Below are 25,475 nucleotides of genomic sequence, written 5' to 3'. Positions count from 1 at the left end.
CAATCACTGCATGGGATAATGACTAATTAGTTGAAATGTAGCATTTAGATTAGATGTATTGGCTATCTTTGATGATTCGCTCTTAGTATCGTTAGATATTAAGAAAATAGTTGAACAAATCAAATGAATAGGTTGATTGGGATTTGTTTTAGAAGTATACCGGATGCAAAGTTTGATTTTTCTTCCATGTTATCGGAATGTATGCTTATGTATGAAATTAAACATTTTGAATGTATTCTTGATATGCTCATAATCCTAAAAGTGCAGTCCTTTATTTAAATGAAAAGCAACAGTTTATTTTGAGTTCACTAGGTAAGAAAAAGTGACTAGATAAAGAAAAGTCAAGGAAAATTGACAAAATATTGTTTTTTTCTGTGGTACCCTGTAACGCTATTCCGACTTGACATAAGAGAACTGTGATGTTAGAATATTAACTTTAACCTTTAAGGTTAATGTAAGTCAGGGACGGCGAATTCCCAGGAACGTTCGTAAAATGTAAACTAAAGTGGCGGATGGCCATTAAGTCCTGGGATATCAAGGAAAGAAGTCAGAATGCCAACCTCAAATGCATGCTATTGCTATGGAAAAAAAAAAAGAGCATATTCCAAATGTTCATTACTTTGAGTCAGTAAACTTTATATCTCTCCGTGTAATAGGGTTTATTCGTTCTGGAGTAATCCCCTTATATTTGTGATATCGTTAGCTTGAAGAAGTACTGTGGTTTTGGAAACAAGTCACGTAATGGCTGGCCCGTAGGTTGCTGGAAACATCATAGCGGTTTTATTTACATTTCACGTGCCAAACTGTTTATACTTTTGGGAGGATTTCAAGGCCACTGAAAATTTGTGTTTTCCAAAAACGCTAGGTTTTTTTTTTTTTTTTTTACCAAGACAGCTTTTAGTTTGATATGAGATAGGTGCGGGCCATGACCCCGTCCTTCATCTTCATCTCATAAGATGATTTGTCTTGTGATTGATTCAAAACGTCAGCGCTGATGCTGGAAGTCAGATGGCTGTTTAACAGCTTTTTCGAAAGAAAAGATGACAACAACGAGACATGCCGTCAAGCTAGGTAGGATATGAATTCTTACTCTTCTCTTTTTGACGCCTTATATGCAAGTGCCAAAACCAGATACATCAGCGTGGAATCAATTTGTCCTTCACGTGTGGTATATGATGATTATATTCACACGAGAGTGCGTGTGGCAGGGTATTGTATCTCTTACTAGCCACACTACAAAATTGTAATTTGATAGCATAGTTCTAGAATATTAAGAAAACTGTCGAAGGAAAATGAGGTCAGTATTTTCCGGTAACATTTTGCATTGAAATGATCGCTTTATTGATAAATTGACAGAAATTAAACATTTATGTATTAATAGGGACATCAGAACATGGTGTCTGAATACAACCATAGTAATGAAGTATATTTATAGATGTAAAGTATTTGTATGGACGATTTCATAAGACATATCATATTGATCTTTTGATATACCTAAGATTAAATTCATCGTTATAACGAGTATCGGTATAATGTAGACGCCTGCTAGAGACACCTCTAACGTGCAGGAATGACAAGTGTAGTCGATCGATATTGTCTGAACTCGTAGACGTAGAGGGAGGGAGGTGTGGTACTGCCACTGGGGTAATCCCCTGACACGTCCCTGACGTCAACAGTGGAACCGATGGTCTCCGCCCTACTGCCCGGTGGTGGTCAGACGCGTTTCCATGTGGCCCAACTATGACATTACCTCTGCTGACCTAAAAGTACGCGTATATTTGTCAAGGCTATATCACTTGGAGTACGGTGTCATCAAAGACCTCCTCATTTCCCTGCTACTGGAAGTAACGCAGCCTTGGGCTGTAGGAACCTTAAAAGATCTTGGGTAATACCGGGACTTTCATATATATATTCCTATGAGTCCACGGGGAAAATGAAACACGATAAGTTCCCAAGTGCACTTTCGTGTAATAATCACATCATCAGGGGAGACACAAGAGAGAAATATAAGTCAGTTGATATGCATCGAAGAAACGAAGCTAGGGATCTGTGGTCATAGTGCTTAGCCAGACAAGCAGTAGTGATATGTCACCATTTGTCTGGACAGTCCACCAGGAGGGTTGGGTAGTGTGCTAGCATGTCACATGTCCCGCCGTAGCTCGCTTCCTCCCTCGCCATAAGTGGATTTCCCCTGACGTCATGCGGTCTATGTTCATTACGAATTTTTCTTACATATTAATAATTTGTATGTAGGAGCAGGATCCTGGTATCTTCATTGTCGCTGAAGTGTTAAACGTATGTGAATTCAAATCCGCCCTTGAAGATTTAATAGCATGCTAACTTCACGTATTTGGAAAAAAATTATTGATTATTCGTATGTCGCTCGGCAATATGATAGATTTCTAACAGAAAACTAAGGCAAAATTGATATAGTATATCTGTATTTCATATATATATATATATATATATATATATATATATATATATATATATATATATATATATATATATATGAAAGAAATTGCTTAGTATCATGCATTGAGCTAATACTATTTTTGTTGTGGATCCAAGGAAGGAATAAATAATTTCATCATGGGCATACTGAGTGAGAGACGCAGCTTTCGTAGAATGACTGCAATGGAGTGGGCGTCAGGAAGGGCAAAAATCAATGTCTAGCTAAGGCTGGCTGCTCGATACTCACCACGCTGCTGCCTCCAGCTGCTTGCTTATCTCTTCTTCACGTCTCTCTTGACTGAACGAGGAAAGGATGAATATTTCAGCAGCATCCGCTATGTGGGGCAGGGGCGTGTGAGCTACGCTGGGGCCGGACCAATGTTTACTCAAGTTAATTACATACTAAATTTTTTTTTCTGTTTTCTTAACGAATGGCTTCAGATGGTACATGATTAAATGAACAGGATATTTTTCAGTAGACTAATAATTCAGTGTCCTTGTGCTTTACGTATAACTGCGAACGGTCGTGTATATACATAAGCGAAAATTGCCCTGTATCTTTTGCCCTTTCACACATTTGTAAGGGTTTGACTCAAAAGACACTGCACCGGGTTTGGTAACAGCAGTAGCAGAGAAGCTGTGAGAAATCTATCTCTTTTGGACCCCAGCCATGTCTGGCGCCGTCACCTCCACCTTCTAGCCCCAGCCAGGGTACAGACAAATTTGAGCTGAGATTGAGAATATGTAGTTACATAATAATGATGGAAATGGTTATTATGTAAATGAACTGTGATATACAGCGTCCATAGACTTTAGTTTATATTCGTGGCTTTGACTCATCATAGTGAAGAAGGACCCCATGATTCGTATCCAAGTATTAAATTTCATTGTAGAAATCAACTGTCAGGATAAAGAATTATAGTCGTGAGTTATGCGGTGCTCCACCGCTGGAAACACCGGGGAGGAGAACTGGCCGTAGCCGGTTCATCGGCGACACGAGCGACTGTCTGGCGGGAGTTTCGTTTCTTCCCAGGATGAACAAGAACCTGACTTTAAAACCATCAGCTATCTTGTACGTCGTATTAGTTTTTTCTTTTTTAGTGTCACTCATGTTATACTAGGTAAATTTTGCTTGAGCTTGCCTAAGGGTCCAGTTATAATTATTATACGTGAACTATTAAGGCATGGGTTTTTACAGCTGAGGCGATAAGGTTTTTTTTTTTCCTATTGCTTCTGGCGGAGCCTTGTTTATTCTGAAAAAAAAAAATCAATGGCGTGTGGACGGTCTTTGTGCGGGAAAAGGAGGGTTATGGGCGGGTGTGGTTGCTACTCTGCTGGTGTTGCGTAAGGTGGCGCAGTGGCTCTGCTGGCCTGTGGAGGTGCTTTACGTGACTGGAATGATAAATTTCATGTGTTGATATAATTCCATATTTCTTGGATTGTTAATGGTTTTATTTGGTACGAGTTTATTGCTTGGACGCGCTGCCGGTGTAGGCTCCCTAATAATCATTTATTGAGTCCAGTGGATCTCAAGGACATCTTCTGCAATCCATTGCTACCACTTGGGTCAACATACACGAATTTGCCATTAAAACAGTAGCTTTTTTGGTCTTTCTTAGCTGTTTTCTTTGTGTAGAACATCCATTACAACACAGGTCATTCATTCTCTCGAGTTTTATGTGTGGGATGAGATGAGTTGCGCAACATTTAGGACCAGTTAAGTGCGGTCAAGGTCACTCGCTTCTTTTCCTGTCAATACTGAGCCTTATTCCTGGCAGGATGCCATTAACCTTGAGGGCAAACAGGGTCGTAAAAAGCTATTATTTGCCTTCTGTTTGGAGGGACGTATGCTTGACGCATCCACCACACATCGGCGTAGGAATGTGCTGAGATTTATTTTCCTCATATAATAAACAATACTAGCAAATGTACATTTTTTTTTTTTTTTTATGAAAGATTGGATTTCCAATAGGATTTAGCTGTTTTCAGGGAATGAATTGTTGATTAAAAAGGCGTTTTATTACATATGTAAAGCCTTTTCTGAGACTTGACCCAACTAAACGCTTTGACCGTTGCGGTTATCAATGGTGTCTAGAATTTAATGAATAATCAGTGTAATCTCTGTGAAGATAGGAACTTACACTAATAGACTTAGGTCTGGTCCGCACGTGATACAGCGCAATCACGATATAGCCACATTGTATCAGGATAGTGAGTAGTGAGCGAGTTTTAACTCATGGAAATTGAAACCTGTCATGAAAGCAGACCTTTGCTGTTGAGAGGTGAGCCTGGGCGTCGATCTGCTGGATTGCTTGTGAGGCTGCGGACCGGTTGCAGATGCAAGCACTCATTTGATCGCAAAAATTTACCACACGCTTTTCAAGTCGTGTATCATTATTATTATTATTACTATTATTATTATTATTATTATTATTATTATTATTACTATTATTATTACTATTGTTATTATTATTATTATTATCATTATTATTATGAGGGTGGATACCGGATGCCGCTGTTAGGTTTTGTGTAAAAAAGAAATGACAGGTTAGACTTTTCTTTTTTTTTTTTTTTTTTGAACATTTGATTAGAGGAATGAGTGTCTACTCACAATATCTTATTTTTTTCTTGGAGTGTTGTAAAAAATGTGTTTGCTTTCTATTTTTTAAGGCGAGTAATCGCATAAGAGAGGGAAAGGCCACCAGCCCTACAGCGCGTCTGGCTCTATAGGCGTGGCTGGCCAGGAATGTCTGAGGTGTGTGTGGGTGTGGCTACCTGAGGGGTGTGTGGAAGAGGTCCAGCAGTGACTCCCGCTATGGTCCTCACCGTCAGTATCACCACCACCGCAAGAAGCCTATTCAGGCCGCATCTGGAGAACTTTTATCCCTCTCACAAAGACTTAAAGAAAGCCTTCTTATCTTTCGTAAGTTGTTGACCGGTTCTGGAATGCTGTACTGAGAACACTTCATGTCGGGTTTTACTGAAAAGTGAGTGACTCGCGAGGGAACAGTTAGTGATGGAAGACGTTTTCGAAACTATTTTGAGAGAATACGGTGTTGTGTAGGCACTAGTTTTTTCCATTCGTTATCTGGATTGATCCCACTATACAGTCGTATCCTCCATTCCAATTTCCCTCTAGTATAAACTATTATAGACGAATAGAGAATGTTTACGTTGTTATCCTTACTGATCACATATCTATATGGTATGGGGTAATTGTCCTATATAGTACGTTTCTGTTAAGTGCGAAGATGTAGATGCTGTAGTGATTGGGGAATTAGATGTAGACTTACTATTGAACATGATTAAGGTAGATGTAGACACGCAAAAATGATCAAAGTTAGTAGATGGAAAACAGCTTGTGAGTGAGGCGGATGTAGATACGCAAGTGACTAAATGTGGCAAATGTAGACTAGTAAGATCGTACGTGAGATCAATGTATTTTTGTTTTTCGTGAAGAAATAGAGGTAGATGCAGGTCTTCTAGTAATCTTGAGGAGACCCTGTAGTGACCACGAGCAAGGTAGATGTAGACCCAATAGTGATAATGATAAAGCAAGATAAGACCCGCAAGGGATCAATAGTGAAGTCGATGAGATCCACTAGTGATCATGAGTGAGGTAGATGTACACACATTAGTGATTATGAGTGTGGTAAATGTACACATAATGATCATGAGGGAGGTAAATGTACACCCGTTAGTGATTATGAGTGAAGTAGATGTGCGCACAGTGATGATGAGGGAGGTAGATGGACACACATTAATGAATATGAGTGAGGTAGATGTACACAGTGATCATGAGGGAGGTAGATGCACACACACACTAGTCATCATAAGTGAGGTAGATGTACACAGGCTAAGGTTCGCCTGAAAAATTCTCTCTCTCTCTCTCTCTCTCTCTCTCTCTCTCTCTCTCTCTCTCTCTCTCTCTCTCTCTCTCTCTCTCTCTCTCTCCAATATTCTTGGTCAAATGCAATGAGCTCCAAGGGAAAGTTTTAATGAATTCCTTCTACACTTCTCAATAGAAAGTAAACTGACATTCCTTCTTTTTTTTTTCTTCGTCTTCACAGTAAAAAGGTCATATTCATTTAACTTTTGCCAACCTAAACTGTTCTAACACCCCGATGGAGGGAAAGGTCACGAGGTACGCTGTGTCCGTTTTTCTTACGGAAAGGAAGTTGTGAACAACGCACAGTTGTTGGTTGTAACCGCATGAATTTTATGGTAGCACGTTAGAGAAAAACAGAAATTTCAGATTTAAGATGAATTAGTGATAGGCATTTGGGTCCGTGTTATGGTTGTGAGTCCTGTTGTAGTGGTTATGTGGAGTCTGGTTCGAGTTGTAATAATGATGTGGAGTCTGGTTCGTGTTGTAGTAGTTATGTGGAGTCTGGTTCGTGTTGTAGTAGTTACCATAAATAGTTTAATGCAGAAAAACAGAAGCTCGAAACTGACGACATTACAAGCACTGTGCCATAACATTGTAGAAGGAGCATGCTACAAACGCACGTTTGCAAAGAAAAATCGTGCATTGTAAACTGCAGAACTTATGAATGTACTGTGCAATCCTCTACCTGTTTTCAGAATAGACCTAAACACACACACATAATAGAAACGTTTCTCAAATGTCACGGTAAAGTTTGTGTAAGCAGACAGACGACAAGAGCAATGTAAATCAGCGCCATCTGTTGACCCCACGCAGAATTAAAGTAACGAGTGCTTACGCTCGTTTCATACCGCTTTCCTGTCTTGGATAACCTTTGCTCCCCAAGAAGAACATTTACGATCACGTACACAGGCATCATGTATCCGTGTGTGGTGTTTTGTACGTATATTATCTTATATTTATACAAGTGTATGTGTACGTCTGTGTGTGTCTGTGCGCAGGCGATTACTAAATAATCTTTCAACTTTATTACATATGACTTAATTCCTCAGCAGCTTGGTTCCTTTGAGCAGGAGCGAGTGTATGGTCAATAACGGCTAATTTGCATTGTATACTGTCTACGAACAGCAGAAGGAGCGGCAGAAGGTGGCGGCAGCAGCAGAAGGTGGAATGCTGGCGTGCGGGCGGGAGTGGTGTGCGGCAAACTGCTCATCCTGACTGGTCTCCTCTACCTGTTCGTTTGCTCTCTCAAGCTGTTGGCTTCCTCCTTCAGGCTGCTGGGTGGCAGGACGGCTAGTAAGTACATCACACCTCTACTCTTGGTAAATAACTACTTTCTCTCTCTCCCCCTTTCTGTTATTTTCTGTTCAATATCCAGTCATATCACTGTCTTTGTTAACCTCTTCTCTGTACATTATTTTTGCCTCCCACTGTGTCCGTAATATGTCATCATTACTTATTTTCATTCATCCTGATACTAAATTCACTTTTCCAACCCTACGCTCTCATCACTTCATTCCCGATTACATTTTTCTTCTCTCGATGTCTCTTCATCTTTATACCTTCTGTGTGTTCAGTGTCTCATCGTCACGTATTCCTCCTTTTCTGCAAATTTATTCTCATGTTAGCATTATTCTCCTGCGTCGTCCTATCTTTTCTCATTCTCATTTAACTCTGGCCTTCCATTAATATTCTTTTATTTTGTACGATCCCAGAATTCCAGTATTACTCATTGTTAGCCTAGTTGCATAAACGCAACTTATATGTAATTTTGATTACAGTGTTTGAATAACTGAATGTACCTTAACTGTATATATATATATATATATATATATATATATATATATATATATATATATATATATATACACACACAGTTAAGGTATATTCAGTCTTTCAAACACTGAAATAAAAATTTCAAATAACTTGTTTCAGCAACCTAGCGTAATTGCTAAAACACAGCTTATTTGAAATTTTACTTTTTGAAAGATTGAATGTACTTTATATTATATATATATATATATATATATATATATATATATATATATATATATATATATTATATATATATATATATATACAGTTAAGGTACATTCAGTTATTCAAACACTGTAATCAAAATTACATATAAGTTGCGTTTATGCAACTAGGCTAACAATGAGTAATACTGTAATTCTGGGATCGTACAAAATAAAAGAATATTAATGGAAGCGGAAGTGGATCATAGGGTGGGGGAGGGGGAGAAAATTCTGGGAGCCTTGAAGAATGTGTGGAAGTCGAGAACATTATCTCGGAAAGCAAAAATGGGTATGTTTGAAGGAATAGTGGTTCCAACAATGTTGTATGGTTGCGAGGCGTGGACTATGGATAGAGTTGTGCGCAGGAGGATGGATGTGCTGGAAATGAGATGTTTGAGGACAATGTGTGGTGTGAGGTGGTTTGATCGAGTAAGTAACGTAAGGGTAAGAGAGATGTGTGGAAATAAAAAGAGCGTGGTTGAGAGAGCAGAAGAGGGTGTTTTGAAATGGTTTGGTCACATGGAAAGAATGAGTGAGGAAAGATTGACCAAGAGGATATATGTGTCGGAGGTGGAGGGAACGAGGAGAAGAGGGAGACCAAATTGGAGGTGGAAAGATGGAGTGAAAAAGATTTTGTGTGATCGGGGCCTGAACATGCAGGAGGGTGAAAGGAGGGCAAGGAATAGAGTGAATTGGAGCGATGTGGTATACCGGGGTTGACGTGCTGTCAGTGGATTGAATCAAGGCATGTGAAGCGTCTGGGGTAAACCATGGAAAGCTGTGTAGGTATGTATATTTGCGTGTGTGTGGACGTATGTATATACATGTGTATGGGGTGGGTTGGGCCATTTCTTTCGTCTGTTTCCTTGCGCTACCTCGCAAACGCGGGAGACAGCGACAAACAAAAAAAAAAAAAAAAAATATATATATATATATATATATATATATATATATATATATATATATATGTATATGTATGTATGTATATTATGTATGTAGAAATATCTTGTCCCAGGGAACCGTATCCTTAGTGGTCAGAGATGATAATCTTTTCCTTGACGTTTCGAGTTAGGCGATTTTACTTAGGTTGCTGACACACATCTCATGTGTGGTGGGGTGGCGACGGGAATGAATAGAGGCAGCAAGTATGTATTATGTACATGTGTATATATGTCTATGTATATATATATGTATACGTTGAAATGTATAGGTATGCATATGTGCGTGTGTGGACGTGTATGTATATGCATGTGTATATGGGTGGGTTAGGCCATTATTTCGTCTGTTTCCTTGCGCTACCTCGCTAACGCGGGAGACAGCGACAAAGTAATATATATATATATATATATATATATATATATATATATATATATATATATATATATATATATATATATAATGCAGACAGGAATACCTCAATCTTAGCCACAGTAGTTTATATTATATGAATATGAAGACAACGATGGCATGACCTTTTAGCGAACCTTTATGTTAGATCAGAGGCTAGGCTATTATACCTTAGGACTCGTGCCGTCATGCTCAAGGGTCGCACTGTCGTGTTCAAGTGTTCATGGGAGAATAATGGCTACTGGGGTTGAGTGTAATAAATGTGTTCCTCTCTAGGAATGTTTGTGGATCCCAGCGTGGCCAACCAGTCTGATTGATATATTTTGCCTCGTGTATCTTAGGGATAAATTATAGTACCTTTTAGTGTGTGCGATTTGATTTTTTTTTTTATTTTAGAACTTTTATGTGCTTTTTGATGCATATGTGTGAGTGTTTGTCTGCACATCCGTTTATGTGTGCATGAGTGTGCGTGTTTGTATGAACACTTGAGACTAATAATAATAGTGCGGCTCAGGTGCGGTGTTCCAGCAGTCAGAGGTGTTGAGTAACCCAGTGGTGGGCCTCATGATGGGGGTCCTGGTCACTGTGCTCGTCCAGTCTTCCTCCACGTCCTCATCCATCATCGTCTCCATGGTCGCCGCCAACTGTGAGTAGTCACTGTACCCCGCTGCTACCCGCCGCCTTCTTCTGATGATCCTGCCTCCACTACTCTCTCCCCCTTTTGCTGTCACTGCTATCACCATTGCCTTCTCTTCCCTTTGTTGGTCCTGATTTCCTGATCTGTTCCTCTCGTTAGCTCTCCACACCATCACTGGCTCCTCTCGCTCGCAGCCTCCCGCTTACGTCTCGCCTTCTCTCTTGTAACCGCTTCTTCTTTAGCTTTTTTGATTTATGGAGCAAATACGACGTTTATCCTGAATGTGCGCAAAAAGTGGTTAGAGAGGGCTCAGCCTCCCTCTGGCTACCCCTTCGTTGAGGGTCTGAACCGATCGTATAAGACCAAAATGTACTTCAATGCCGAGAGTGAGAAGTGAACTGAAGAACGGAGCGAGAAGTATCATAGCTCGCATGTGGGTGAACGGCCCTTGAAGCCTCGATTGCCTTTTTCACATTGATTCGATAATGGGTAAATCAGATAATGGAATATATTTAACGCTGTAATTGGATTGAAGGAAAATCGCCGTTTTTACGTTTTGCCTGAATCTGAGGAAACAATTTGCCCGAACGACTCGCTCTGCCCGGATTTAGTTGGGGTGGGAGGTGAGGGATGGCCCTCCTTTGCTATTACCGTCCTCCAACAATTGATTCCATAGACCATCAGGTCTTCACGTATTTCCTCCCCTTCCCATGGAACTCCCCCACGTAAGAGTGAGACTACATCGGCAGGTGATACATTTTGAGACTATCACAACTCTGTACATTTGTTTTGAACGTCACTTATATATTGTAAACATCATTTACGTGTTTGAACTTCATTTACACTTCTTTGAACATATACCTTTCTTTGAGCGTCATTTACATATGATATTTACATCGGTTTGAGTGTCATTAACATTTGTCTGCTGGCCATTTACAGAATACGGAATTACAGTTCAGAAGAAATTGTGCTCTTAATTGTCATAAGAAAAAAGATAAACTCACTTTGGCTTTCGTATATAGAGAGCACAAGGCATCTGTATTCCCATGTAGTAATTCTTCCCCCTTGATTCTTATCTACCAAGTGTTGGTTTCTATGTTTTATGCCGAAAGTTTGCGCGACACAATTTCTCAATATTAGTGAGGATTGCGCGACAAAATTTCTCAATATTAGTGAGGATTTTCTGAGGCAGTCACAAAATATGCCGGAGATGATGCTGTCGTCACATTGCTCAATATATTATAACCTCTTGCTTTTTGATCAGCATTGCATTGCACTCTCCGGCGCATCAGTAAGTGAGATTTTCATTGATGACCTTTTCAACCCAGCAGCTTAGTATTTCATGTTTCCTTCTTATCTGTGCCCTTATCTCATGCTTTTTTGCTCACACTCTTTCCGTTGTTTTCACCCTCTTCATCCCTGTGACGTCTGAGTTTGAGTACATTTTGAAATACCTTTTCCTTTGTATGTCTGTCAGGGAAGTGAAAATGAAGCTATCTGGGCATTCTTCGACCAATTCTCTAAAAAACCTTGTTCAAGTTATTCTTATTGTGAAATAATCATCGTAGATTTATGAAATGAGAATTTGTTTTTTTGCATTTTCATGAAGCCTCAACTTCTTCATTATCCTTTGCACCAAAGCTTCTATTATTATGTGCTTCGTATGTGGAACAAGTAATCAGTTGCTTTTTTTATGTACCAGTCCTAGATGTGGAGACGGCCGTGCCAATCATCATGGGTGCCAATATTGGCACCTCTGTCACCAACACACTCGTCAGCATGGGCCAGGTGTGTTAACCGTGTTTTTCAGTGTAATATTATGATGCTATTTCCTTTCTCTTTATCTGGATTTAAAGCACCTCTTGACTATCTTACTATTTTGATGCATCTAACTGTACTTTGTGGCTAATGTGGATGATGAACCTTGGTGTTTTTTATCACCATTATGTCTTATTGTACCGTGTTACCGTTATATTTTCTTGTATTTATCTATTTCCTTGTTTCCACAGTCCCATCATGTTTCGTATCTTATTGTGCCATTGTATTATTTTGTTTCATCTAACTGTTCCCCGCACTCATTATCCCATGCTATGTTTAAGTAACACTATAACTTTTCTCGAGTGATTCAGCTCTAGTATGTATATATATATATATATATATATATATATATATATATATATATATATATATATATATATATATATATATATATAATCCCTGCTTAATCTGTATATCTCTCTCGGTTTCATTAAGGTTAAAGGACTTTTGGCTCTTCTCCTCAAGTGTATGCATGTTACTGCAGCTGTGAAAGATAGAATTGAGATAGATGACCGCAACCCAAAGCGCGAGTGGGTGTGCGACAGAAATTGTCAAGTGTTTGAGTAAGATGCCTGGAATAAACCAGTTAACTAGACAGTTGGTCAAAGTATATGAGGAGCTGGTATACATGTGCTTAATGTGAGGCATACGAGGATGGCTTGAATAAAGGTAGTATATCGCAGGACTAGAGCTATGGCAGTTATACCTCATAGATCAGGGTTAAAGTTGCTGAATTTGACTGGAAAGCATACTGTAAAACTACATATTTGTACCGTTGAGGCAGAGTGGCTCAGATACTTCAGCCCTGAGTATGGTAGTTGTTTTAACAGTCTTACTATAAGAAGGTAAACATTTACAGACCAAGAGAGAACATACTGTGAAGTGGTAAAGCATTGAGATTGGATCACACTGAAAGTGCATAGAGAGAGTCGAGAAAGCGACGGAGGCTTCCTGGAAAAAGCGTGTGGCAGCCATGTGTTAAGGCTCCCATTGGAATGAGGAAGTAATGTGGCTCTGAGGCTAGAGTAAAACAACGTTGTACTGCTTCCCTACGCCTGCTTAATGCTTACATTGCGTAAGATGAGGAGAGTAGTAACAATGAAGGGTAGGGGTGTAGTAGTGGTGGTGGCTGGTAATGATGCATTCAGGCGACACTCGTTGAGATGAAGGGAGGTGTAGATAAGTGCAGCAAAAGAGGAGGTGGAGGATGTTGAGGGTAAGTAATTACAGGAAGGTGGTATGAGGGCTGACGTAGGAGAGTGGAAGATTACGACTCGTTGGAGACAGTCCAGGATTCTTATCCTTTACGGAGCATTTTCTCTGAAAAGGAAAGAATAGATGTTGAAATATGGAACAGTATCAAAAGGCATATTGGCTGATGGCGTTGTCTGTGAGGTTTAGGAGACGGGAATATGACGTCTCAGACGTGACCAGGCAGATAGATCTCGATGACAGGTAGACCTCAGCCGCTGGAGGTAGTCATTAGATTTTAACTTAGGGTAAGGAGATGGAACAAAGTAAGTTAGGATGAAATGAGAAGGGGATGGGTGTTAAAGAATGGGTTGGGGAAGGGTCGTAGTTTAAGATGGGATGGACAGTGTATAAAGTGAAAGTGATAAAAATGAGACTAGATGAATATATGGATGTATGGAGAGTTGTTACGATAAAGTGTTTTGAATTGTGATGGATGATGACAGGATGCACCATTAGCGGTCCTCATGGATGACTTTCCTGCTCAAAGGAGCCCACCTTACCCCTCTGCGTCAAGTGCAGCCTTGAAGCTGCAAAAACATCATTTGAGGTCTCCTGGTTTGCATATATATATATATATATATATATATATATATATATATATATATATATATATATATATATATATATATATATCTGTCTTTCATACTATTCGCCATTTCCCGCATTAGCGAGGTAGCGTTGAGAACAGAGGACTGGGCCTTTGAGGGAATATCCTCACCTGGCCCCCTTCTGTGTTCCCTCTTTTTGAAAATTAAAAAAAAAAAAAGCGAGAGGGGAGGATTTCCAGCCCCCCGCTCCCTCCCCTTTTAGCCGCCTTCTATGACACGCAGGGAATACGTGGGAAGTATTCTTTCTCCCCTATCCCCAGGGATAATATATATATATATATATATATATATGTGTGTGTGTGTGTGTGTGTGTATTTCTTTTTCTTTCATACTATTCGCCATTTCCCGCGATAGCGAGGTAGCGTTAAGAACAGAGGACTGGGCCTTTGATGGAATATCCTCACCTGGCCCCCGTTCTCTGTTCCTTCTTTTGGAAAATTAAAAAAAGAAAAAAGAGAGAGGGGGTCGGATTTCCAGCCTCCCCCCCCCCCCTTCCCTTTTAGTCGCCTTCTACGACACGCAGGGAATACGTGGGAAGTATTCTTTCTCCCCTATATATATATATATATATATATATATATATATATATGGATTTGTATGTAGCATTTATGGATCTGGAGAAGGCATATGATAGAGTTGATAGAGATGCTCTGTGGAAGGTATTAAGAATATATGGTGTGGGAGGCAAGTTGTTAGAAGCAGTGAAAAGTTTTTATCGAGGATGTAAGGCATGTGTACGTGTAGGAAGAGAGGAAAGTGATTGGTTCTCAGTGAATGTAGGTTTGCGGCAGGGATGTGTGATGTCTCCATGGTTGTTTAATTTGTTTATGGATGGGGTTGTTAGGGAGGTGAATGCAAGAGTTTTGGAAAGAGGGGCAAGTATGAAGTCTGTTGGGGATGAGAGAGCTTGGGAAGTGAGTCAGTTGTTGTTCGCTGATGATACAGCGCTGGTGGCTGATTCATGTGAGAAACTGCAGAAGCTGGTGACTGAGTTTGGTAAAGTGTGTGAAAGAAGAAAGTTAAGAGTAAATGTGAATATATATATATATTTATATCACTTGCATGTATCATGTGTATCCATTGTAAAGTAGACAGAGAAATAGACAGGCAAACATAGAGGCAAATTGATAAAGCTGAAAAATAGAAAAAATAAAAATAAAGCAAGATGAATAGTAATAGCGTGAAAGAAAGGGATGTATAGTAAAGTACATAAATAAAGCTACATCAGCATATACTTTGTGAACACAGAGCTGGATTTAAGGACGTATTTCAGGTTGGAGACAGAGAGCAGTTTGAACGCGCTTTCTCCGGAGCAGTGGTGCACGACATGTTCAACTGGCTGTGTGTGCTGGTGCTGCTACCAATAGAGGTGGCTACCGGCTACCTGTATGTCCTCACCAAGGCCATCCTAAGCGCCTTCACCCTCGAGCACAACAACATGAAGGTGGAACTCCTCTCCAGCATCACCAAACCATTCACCGATAACATAGTTAAGGTATCCACATCCAGACTCCACAGACATTTCACCTGCCTTGGTTCAGTCCACTGACAGCACGTCAACCCCGGTATACCACATGTGTTCCAATTCACTCTATTCCTCGCACACCTTTCACCCTCCTGTATGTTCAGGTCCCAATTGCTCAAAATCTTTTCATTCCATCCTTCCACCTTCAGTTTGGTCTCCCACTTCTTGTTCACTCTACCTCTGACACATATATCCTCTTTGTCAATCTTTCCTCACTCATTCTTTCCATATGCCCATGCCATTTCAACTCACCCTCTTCTGCTCTCTCAACCAAACTCTTTATTTCCCCACGTCTCTCTTACCCTTTCATCACTTACTCGATCAAACCCCCTCACACCACATATTGTCCTCAAACATTTCATTTCCAATACATCCCCCTCCTCCGTACAACCCTGTCTATAGCCCATGCCTTGCAATTCCTTCAAAATTACCCATTTTTGCTTTCCAAGATAACATTCTCTCCATTCACACATTTTTCATTGCTCCCAGAACTTTTGCCCCCTCACAGCCTCACAACCACATCACAACACCCTGATAACACACTAGCAGCAACAATCATACACAGGACTATATTACACAATCGGAAGAGGCTCACCCAGAATAGATGGACTTAATCTACACAGAAGTCTTTAGTCAGTCTTGTAACACCTGACAGACATGAATCCAGCAAACACACTCTGGTCACATTTAACAGACAGTCATTCCCATTGACAAAACACCATCGCATACAACACACTCATGACCTTCAGTCTCCAATCCTAAAACATCAACACAAGAGTAACACTCAAATTAAATGCCCTTAGAATACTAGATTTGGACAAGGAAAAGAATTCCTTAACATCCACTTCAAATATACCATCTACTTCACTCAAAATTATGCCTCACCTGCCCGGTCTACCATCCTCTCATAGGAAAGGCGTCTGAGCTACCACACTAAACAGGGAACTCTGAACAATAACTGACTGCTTAGCAACCACAGATACTCAACCCCTACATATTGAAACTAAGGCCCTACAGTGCAATCCCACCTCAGTATACCAGGCACTCAATGCAATACAAAAGCACTAGACATCTCCCTCCCAAACCACTCCATAACTAATCACCAACCTTGCAGGGGATACAAAAAGCTCATCCCTTTCTCGAACTTCATCAGCCTCTACTAACAGATTCATCCACTCTGTAAATACATAACAGTGGTAGAACACACACACACTGAAATGACCCAACAGGCACTAAACAACTGCATATTAAGCCATCTCAGCTTATACAAAAAAAAGATGAAATATAGAAAATTTACCATTCTTTGTAAATAGTCTTCAAGTATTCTGATATATTTTTATACTTGAAAATGCTGAATAATCATGAGACTCAAGAACTATTCAAAATTTACAAAATCACATGTACACACACACACACATGGCCACCGTAAACTTCATCAGCCAGGCATGGAATCTTTGAGCTAACACCACAGCTGCCCGTTATAGCAAACCTTTATATTTGACCATATTAGCTCAAATATTACCAAACGGTGACATTGGAAACTATATTGTATCCTTCTGACAAGTCTGACAATGTTACTTTATAAAGAAACATGTAAACATATTCACAGTATTGCTGTTGGTTTGAAAATGGTAACTTTTATTGCAGCTGGACAAGTCAGTGTTGATGGGGTGGACTATGAAAGACCCAGCCTTCGAGAATGCCACACTCCTGCGGCGCCGCTGTCCACACCCTCACAACGCTTCCCAATATGTCACATGTAAGTCTTCTCTTGTTGGCCACACTATAACCCACCTCTCCCAAATGAGAGACCCTTTCCTCTACTCTTAACTGAGTAATTATTTTGTATATGATAAGAGATCAAATTTTATTATTACAATATCCAGTCCAAGTATTAATGGTGATGAGATCTTCAATCATGTCGGGTTGAAAAGATAATAATTACTCCATTTCCAGGTGGGACACTGACAGCACACCTTCCCCTGAGTGACACAGGTGTCGGTCTGGTGTTGTTGGCTGCCTCCCTCCTCCTCCTCACCATCTGCCTCATTTCCATCGTCAAGACACTCAGTTCCATGCTCAAAGGTAAGCCTTCCATCTGGCACACTAAACAAGAGAGTGTAGTGGCCCATCTAGCATTGGTTGACAGTAGAATGATGGCCATGTGAAATAGAACATAGATTTGTTTCTGTTTTTTGCAAGTAGTGATGGGATCCTCCATATTTGCAGTTGTTACATTATTCTCAGTGTCCAGTGTGAGTATGGCAGTATTACATGGCTTCAAGTCATTTATAAAATTAGGTATTATGTAGATCTTATATGTGCATAAAACTGGACAAAATGGATTATCAGCATGTGTGAAACTCTTGTGTATTTGAGTCATCATTACAATTTCTTCCTGTAAAAAGAAATGACTTGTCACTGGTAAGGTTAAACAAATTTCAAACTCAGTAGAGAACTTACTGTATTACATGTGTTCTTCATATGTCTGTTATGATAGGATAGAATACTGTTTGTATTCTCATGTACATATATTTTTATTTCAGTGAGCATGACCAAAAACAGCTTTTGTTGTTTTTTATGAATGCAATCTTGTGGTTGCAGGATCGGTGGCAAAGATGGTGCAGCATGTCCTCAATGCTGACCTCCCCCGAGTGCCATGGCTGACGGGTTACCTGGCAATCATCGCTGGTGCCGTTATGACCTTCATCTTGCAGTCATCATCCATCTTCACCTCCACACTCACGCCACTGGTGGGCCTGGGTATGATCAGCGTGGAGCGTGTTTACCCCCTCACATTAGGCTCCAATTTGGGCACCACAACTACAGCCTTGCTGGCTGCTCTAGCTTCAGACCCAGCCAGTCTTCGCCCAGCCCTCCAGATTGCTCTGGTCCATCTCTTCTTCAACTTGACTGGGCTGCTGCTCTGGTACCCTATACCCTTCCTCCGTTTTCCTGTCCGCATGGCTCTTACCCTTGGTCGAATCACAGCCACATACCGCTGGTTTTCCATCTTGTACATGGTGATGACGTTCTGCATTGTGCCTCTCTTTGTCTTCGTTGTATCTCTCGGTGGGAGTATTGTCATGTACAGTGTTTTCATCCCAATCGCCATCATTGCAGTTGTTATAACGTTCATCAACATAGGTCAGTCACGTTTCCCCAAGTGTCTTCCGCCTTCACTGCGGACGTGGCATTGGCTTCCTCTTCCTCTGCGGTCTCTCCAGCCCTACGATGACCTTATTACACGCCTCATGTGTTGCAATCGCCGCCCAGGACACAAGTATGCCCATGTCCCAGCTGTCTCCATGCAGCCACCAACTACGGGACTGGAGCAGGTAGAAGCTCTGGCTGAAGTGGAGCAGGAGAGTAAGGCCCTGAAAGAGGGTGAGCATATTGGAGGGGAGTATGGAAGCAACGAGACAGAGGTCCAGATCCACAGTGGTGTGGCCACACAACACGTCGTGTTTGTACAACATGAGACAGCTGCTTGAGATGCCATCTCTCCACCATTGCCCTCGGATAGCGTCTCAGTGTGGCAAGAGTATAATCTGGTTGCTACTGCAGTCATAGAGGCAATGACTCAAGGTGACAGGATTTGAAAATAGTATAAGATTGATAGATGGTATTTGCTGTTACACATTATGCTCAAAGAACACTGATTTCACTCAGATTTCATATGCATAGGTCATTTGTTATTAAACCTCACTATTCTATAATGATTGGTGAAAGAAGAAAAAAATCTTTACGTGGAAGGTGTATAGGAATAACATACTGTAGACAGTCTTGGGAATACCAAACCATAACCAGATTTATATATTGTGGCTACAGTAAACCTAAATGATGATGTTATTAGTGTAAACTGTTAATGTAATCATAGGCTACATCTGTAAGAGAAATGAACAACATTGTATGTAACTGTTGTAAATCATTCATCAATATGGTGTTAACCTGATGTAAGCCTTTGAGGAAAGTCAGTATAGGTGAAAGAAATGTGATAATGCTTTATTTAACTGGTTTATATAAGCAGTCAGTTATAAGATATATGTATAACTTTTAATAATACTACGTACAGTACCTCAGTATGAGAGATTTAGTTTCGGAGTGTTTTGCCTTTTGGTAGTCTGGTCTGTTGTATATTGTGGTTACCTGACACAGTCCAGCCTGTAGACCACCCTTGCTTGACCCAAACCTTGTTCAAGGGGATTAGATCATCTACCAGGTACCTCATGCAGTGAAGATCCTCATTCGAAGTACCTCACAGCATTTCAGAATCCATATCCAGGTTCATCACAGCACTTCAGATCCTGAGAGGTACTTCAGTATCGTACCTTCATCCAGGTACCTTTCAGAATCTCATCCTCATCCAGATACTTTCATGGCATTTCACATCACCCGGGTAGCTCAGCACATCAGATCCTCATCCAGATACTTTGCAGGTCCTCATTCAGGTACCTTGAAGCATTTCAGACTTTCATATAGATAACCTTGCGGCATCTCAGATCTTCATTCAGGTACCTTGTAACAACTAGGATTTTCATCCAAGGTACCTTGCAGCATATCGAATCTTCATCCAGGTACCTTGTAACAACTGGATTCCTCATCCAGGTAGCATATCAGATCCTCATCCAGGTACTTCACCACAGGTTGGATCTTTATTCAAGTCCTCAGCGGCATGTAGAGTCCTCAGTGAATCACCCCATACCACGTCACATGTGCATTAATCAAATTCTCCCCAAATCACCCTTGCACGCCAAACACAATGGTTATATTTCTACAAGATGCCCTTACAATAAGGAGAGAGCATGTATTCAACATTATTTCACATAGAGGAAGTTTCATTCTACTACTTACAGGAATCGTATCTTAGTCAAACTTATTCTTGTTCCTTAAGTATATGGTAGAATATAGGTAGGGCAGACTTTTCAGTTTACCCTTTTCAGATCTGGTGAGGCCAGTTTTGTCACAGTATAATGAATGTGATGGAGAGATTTAAGTTTGGTCAGAAACATGTTAATCACACATACTGTTATCCATTGTGACTAGGTTAACTACCTGACAAGGAGCAGGGTATTATCCACAACTATTTGACAAGGACCAGTGCACCATCCACCACTACCTCTCCAGGACCACAGCATCATCCACCACTTCCTGACCAGGACCAGTACACCATCCACCACTACCTCTCCAGGACCACAGCATCATCCACCTTTAACTGACCAGGATCTCTGTAGTATCTGCTGGTACTTCAACAGGACCACAGCATCATCCACTGTTACCTGACCAGGACCACAGCATCATCCACTACCACCTGACCAGGACCACAGCATCATCCACAATTAAGACCACTCATCATCCACTTCCAACTGACTTCAGACCACTGCCTCATCCACCACTGCCTGACCAGGACCACTGCATCATCCACTACTACCTGACCAGGTGCAATATGTCCCGAGTCTGCCAAGGTGGAACATAGTAAGGTGGCCCATAACACATAATGTGGCCAGGAAGGAGTAGAAAGTGTAGCATTCCCTTCGGCGTTTGTCTTCTAGTTGCATGCATGGAATCTGGCTGCTCCTACTGCAGGAGGCTGTCTTTTAGTGCTTACCACAATATTGTAACAATGTGCAATAACTTTACAATCATATTTATGGAAGAAAAGAATATATGAATAACATATTTGTGGGATAGCAGCCTATAGTTGTGATGGCAATTTTTTCTTGTTTGAAGAATATGCAACTCTTTTGAATGTTCTACATGAAGGGTTGTGAAATATGGAAGATGAATTTTATGTATGTAACATTGTCTCAGGACAAAATGCTAAGGTTTTCACCTGACTTCCAGGTGAGCATTTTGAGTTTATCAAAAAAAGACGTGATGAGTATACACAATTATTGTTTTATATTTTGACCATATTTATTGTATGTATATGCAGATATGATATATTTTTCTAATAAATATTTAAAAATCCTCTCCTGTATATTGTGTCCTCTGTTTTTGTCAGATTTACTAAGTAACCAGTAACTGGTCATGTCAAAAATTCATTAAAGCAACCTGAACTGAAACAAAATATTTGAAAAGTATTAAACAGATACTTCTATGACATAAATGTCTGATGGCCATGGAAAAAAATTCTGCTTTGAGTTTGTTCAAAAGTTACACAAGTGCTGAATAAAGAAATACAATTAGACAAAGCTGGACCATTACAAAGAATCTTCCAAAATTGAAAAAAAATCAAAATCTTTCATTGTTGCTATAATAGTTTTATGTATTTAGTAGCTGACATGACATGGGCAAAGGTTTGTTTCTATCAAAACTATATTAAATCATTCAATGGATCCAAGTATTTTTTTTAGATGAATTGCTTTAAACATAGGGATACTAGATCAATTGCATGGTCAGTCTTAAATGGGTAATTTAAAACTTTGCTACGATCCATTTTTCTAAAAGTTTCTCAGTGTGTGAGAGCTGAATGGGCATCATATCTGTAGAGGGAGAAAGTGACATTGTAAAATATGGGGAAATGGACAAATTACTTTCAGAAATTGAATGAGATTTTTTACATTGAATTCTCTTTCATATAGTCTTATGTGTATTGTCTATGCAGAAAATTCTATATTCTTTCTAACCAACCTCTATTAGGACCCTGCATGATATACCCAAGTCTACCTCATCAACAACAGGCATGCTAAACAATGGCATTATTGCTGCTCCTTTCCATTCACCTGGTAACCTCCTACTTTTCCATACACACAAACACACACACACACACACACCTGCCATGATGGGCTAAGGTGCATGTGTGTGTGTGCATATCTAATTAGGAGTAAAGACATGGTACACACATAAGATTAAAGAGGCAGCATGAATGTAAAACTCTCCCCATAAAACAAATAGTAATCATGCACGTTCATTTATGCATCCATTTTGTTACTATAAGACCTCCAAATCCTCAGTATTTCTCCTGCTATCCCGTCCACCTCAGTCTTTTACCCATTTTCAACCATCTTAGTAGATGTCTTTATCACACCCTAACAATTTCTACACCGGAATTTCCCCTCCCTTTCTCTCTATCCTCACTTGCAACCTTTGATACCATCAGTTACTGAAACTTTTGTACTCCTTCCATCAATTCAAAATTTTACGGCTTAAAACCTGTTGAAGAAGTTTATCCAGGTAGCTATAGACTGCCTTGGCATAAATAGCGACAAAACAAGATCGCCGTCAGCCATTACAAATGGGAGGAAAGAAGGCATCAGTTTCCTTGTTCTTCAGCAGTACTGCTCCCACACAACACGGGCCAAGCCGCTGCTGAGGGTGAAAGATCTTGGTGGCTTGGTGCCAAAGAAGGCACACCTGTCTCTAGTCTGAAACCGATCATAGTCCCCAGTCACATCCCTTGGATAACCATCCTGGTGACAGAGCACTCAAAAGACCTCGTTTAGTCCATGCTTGTTCTCTCTTATAGCAGCACCGGCTCCATTTCAAGTATTTGCCAGGAAAGAGGAGTGGCGCAGGCAACACGAAGGCAGGTCATACGGTGGAACTTGATGTAGGGCTAAGAATCCCTAAGCCATGTAAGGTTAGTCAAACACCTGTTTTATAACTTTCTAATTTTGGGGTGAAATGCAGTTTGATTCTACAGTCGAATCCCACCTGGAAAGGCCACACTAAAATGCTTAATTCAAAAGTGTCTCAAGACCATAGTTGTGAGAGGCGAGTTTAGTTATACCATAAGCCAAGGTATAATCTATTTCCTATACTGTTCGCTTATCATTTTTCACTCACACAAACATAAATATGGACTTTCCATTCATCCACCCGGGGGGGTTAGTTTTTAAAATGGGTAACTGCTCCAGATAAGGATATACATATTCCTATGAGTCCACGGGGAATATACTTGATCATGCGCAAAATTGTGATCCTCTCCATTATATATATATATATATATATATATACATATATATATATATATACTCGAATACCCTTCGTCTCACAATGGTGAGCAACGGGGTCTATACCGGTTATTTCCGAACAGACGCACATAGCCAGCTGATAGCGTTATACCGAACGTAACTGTACAACGCGGAGGTATATGAATACGAATAAAGTGCATATGAACGCTCACCTTCATAGAACATACAAACCTCCAACAGCCAGGATCGAACCCGAGACCCCTGTGCAAGAGGCAGGCATGCTAACCGGTAGACTATGGGACTGTATAATAAAAAACAACTATTCGAAATACTAACTACTCGAATACCCTTCGTCTCACAATGGTGAGCAACGGGGTCTATACCGGTTATTTCCGAACAGACGCACATAGCCAGCTGATAGCGTTTTACCGAACCTAACTGTACAACGCGGAGGTATATGAATACGAATAAAGTGCATATGAACGCGCACCTTCATAGAACATACAACCCTCCAACAGCCAGCTCCTGGGTGTTGACATTTATAAAACTATGAATTGTTTGCATCTGACGAGGTCTTCGTGAAACATGTGGTGAACTTGTGCTGAATATATAAAAAGATTACATGTTAAATTATCTGAACTCCTACTGAATTACGTTTTCACCATATATATATATATATATATATATATATATATATATATATATATATATATATATATATATATATATATATATGTATTCTTTTCAAGCAGCTAATGCTACCCTTATCAAGGGATTCAGTGTATAAATAATTGTTTATTATCTTTGCCTCGGAGCCCTAATTCCATGTCAAGTAAGGCACACTACATGTGACAATTGATTAGGGAAATATCATACCCGGCTAGAATAGCGAATTAACTTCTATTATATGCATGGTCTGATTTCATTCTATAATTGATGGTCTGGATCATTTATGTTCAGTGATAAAGCCGTTGTACTTATCGTCTCCAGGAAGTAGTATCAGTTCGCTCTGCTTGCCCCTTGTAGCAGCGGCAGCAGCTGATACTCGGGTTGGGAACTTGGGATCAGTCGCCGCTGCTCGCTACATTTGACCACAGCGGAACTACATGTTAACGGATGTTTCATTAAGGTAACTGAAACCTTAAGTCTGAATATAAGTTGTGGAAACGAAATAATGAATGACCTAAAGTTGCTAATACTTGGGAATGAAATAGATTTTGATTTAACAAAGGTTTTTCCAATCCTGCTTTGTTTCTTTTGGAGGAAATTTTGTTTAAAAGGGATTTTCTATAAAAGAAATTGTTTTATGAATAGTGAGAAGTACGAACAGGTATCACAGAACTGTACTGTCAGTGTCATCGAGCTCAGTAACTGTGCTTGGTACCGCATAGACAATATCTCCGCCTGGAAGTGTTAATCCGACGCGGTATGAATATCTATGCATATATATGTATATATATATATATATATATATATATATATATATATATATATATATATATATATATAGAGAGAGAGAGAGAGAGAGAGAGAGAGAGAGAGAGAGGAAGCGGTGTCAGAAGCGAGGGGAGCATGAGGAAGTGGGTGACCGTGGAGGAGATGGAAGGTTTAAGTTAAGGATGCCTAGGGTTATTAGGGCCTAAGAATACGAGGTATTCCTTGGATAGAAAGAATCGAAGTAATATGGGAAATTTGGGGATAACATGTTGTTAAATGTCTGAATCAGGGCATATGAGGTGGTCATGGTAATCCATAAAGTAGTCTGTAGACTTGGCTTTGGATGATATTTGGGTTTAGGCTCATTAGCTATATGTAACAGCTTGAAACTGGATGTGTACAAATTAGACAGCAATTCGTCAGTTCATGAAACTTCTTCACAAAGACAGGGAAGACTGTTACTCATAAAGAAAATACAAAAGATGTATACATAGAACCGAGTAAACCTTGAGTATCTGCTAATAAAAGAATCACATGCATCAGTTATCTGTCAGTTTCTTGCTCAAGTGTTGATT

General features: G+C 40.1%; 2 protein-coding genes across 8 annotated transcripts in view; both read left to right on the top strand.

The window, feature by feature from the left end:
* The window catches only part of LOC139754555 (sodium-dependent phosphate transport protein 2A-like), a 28,583-nt gene extending 7,065 nt beyond the window's left edge, over positions 1–21,518 (top strand). The window contains exons 3-9 of one of the 2 annotated variants that reach the window (XM_071671906.1): positions 7,472–7,636; positions 10,220–10,351; positions 12,045–12,130; positions 15,296–15,517; positions 17,195–17,306; positions 17,504–17,632; positions 18,152–21,518. In XM_071671906.1, the coding sequence (XP_071528007.1) occupies positions 7,472–7,636; positions 10,220–10,351; positions 12,045–12,130; positions 15,296–15,517; positions 17,195–17,306; positions 17,504–17,632; positions 18,152–19,041 (1,736 nt within the window). In that variant the 3' untranslated portion in view covers positions 19,042–21,518. Of the gene's footprint in view, positions 1–7,468; positions 7,637–10,219; positions 10,352–12,044; positions 12,131–15,295; positions 15,518–17,194; positions 17,307–17,503; positions 17,633–18,151 lie in introns of both variants that reach the window. The other variant, XM_071671905.1, reaches the window with a different exon arrangement.
* A 2,915-nt stretch (positions 21,519–24,433) lies between these two features.
* Positions 24,434–25,475, top strand: part of LOC139754553 (BTB/POZ domain-containing protein 1-like) — a 51,839-nt gene continuing 50,797 nt past the window's right edge. For 4 of the 6 annotated variants that reach the window (XM_071671895.1, XM_071671896.1, XM_071671893.1 and 1 more), the window contains exon 1: positions 24,434–24,592. The gene's annotated coding sequence lies outside the window, so the exon portion shown is untranslated. The remainder of the gene's footprint in view (positions 24,593–25,475) is intronic. The other 2 variants (XM_071671898.1, XM_071671897.1) reach the window with 1 other exon arrangement.

The sequence above is a fragment of the Panulirus ornatus genome, chromosome 17 (assembly GCF_036320965.1).
Source record: "Panulirus ornatus isolate Po-2019 chromosome 17, ASM3632096v1, whole genome shotgun sequence".
Classification (NCBI taxonomy): domain Eukaryota; kingdom Metazoa; phylum Arthropoda; class Malacostraca; order Decapoda; family Palinuridae; genus Panulirus; species Panulirus ornatus.
Note: the sequence above shows the minus strand (reverse complement) of the source record. Positions and strands in the feature narration are given on the sequence as shown.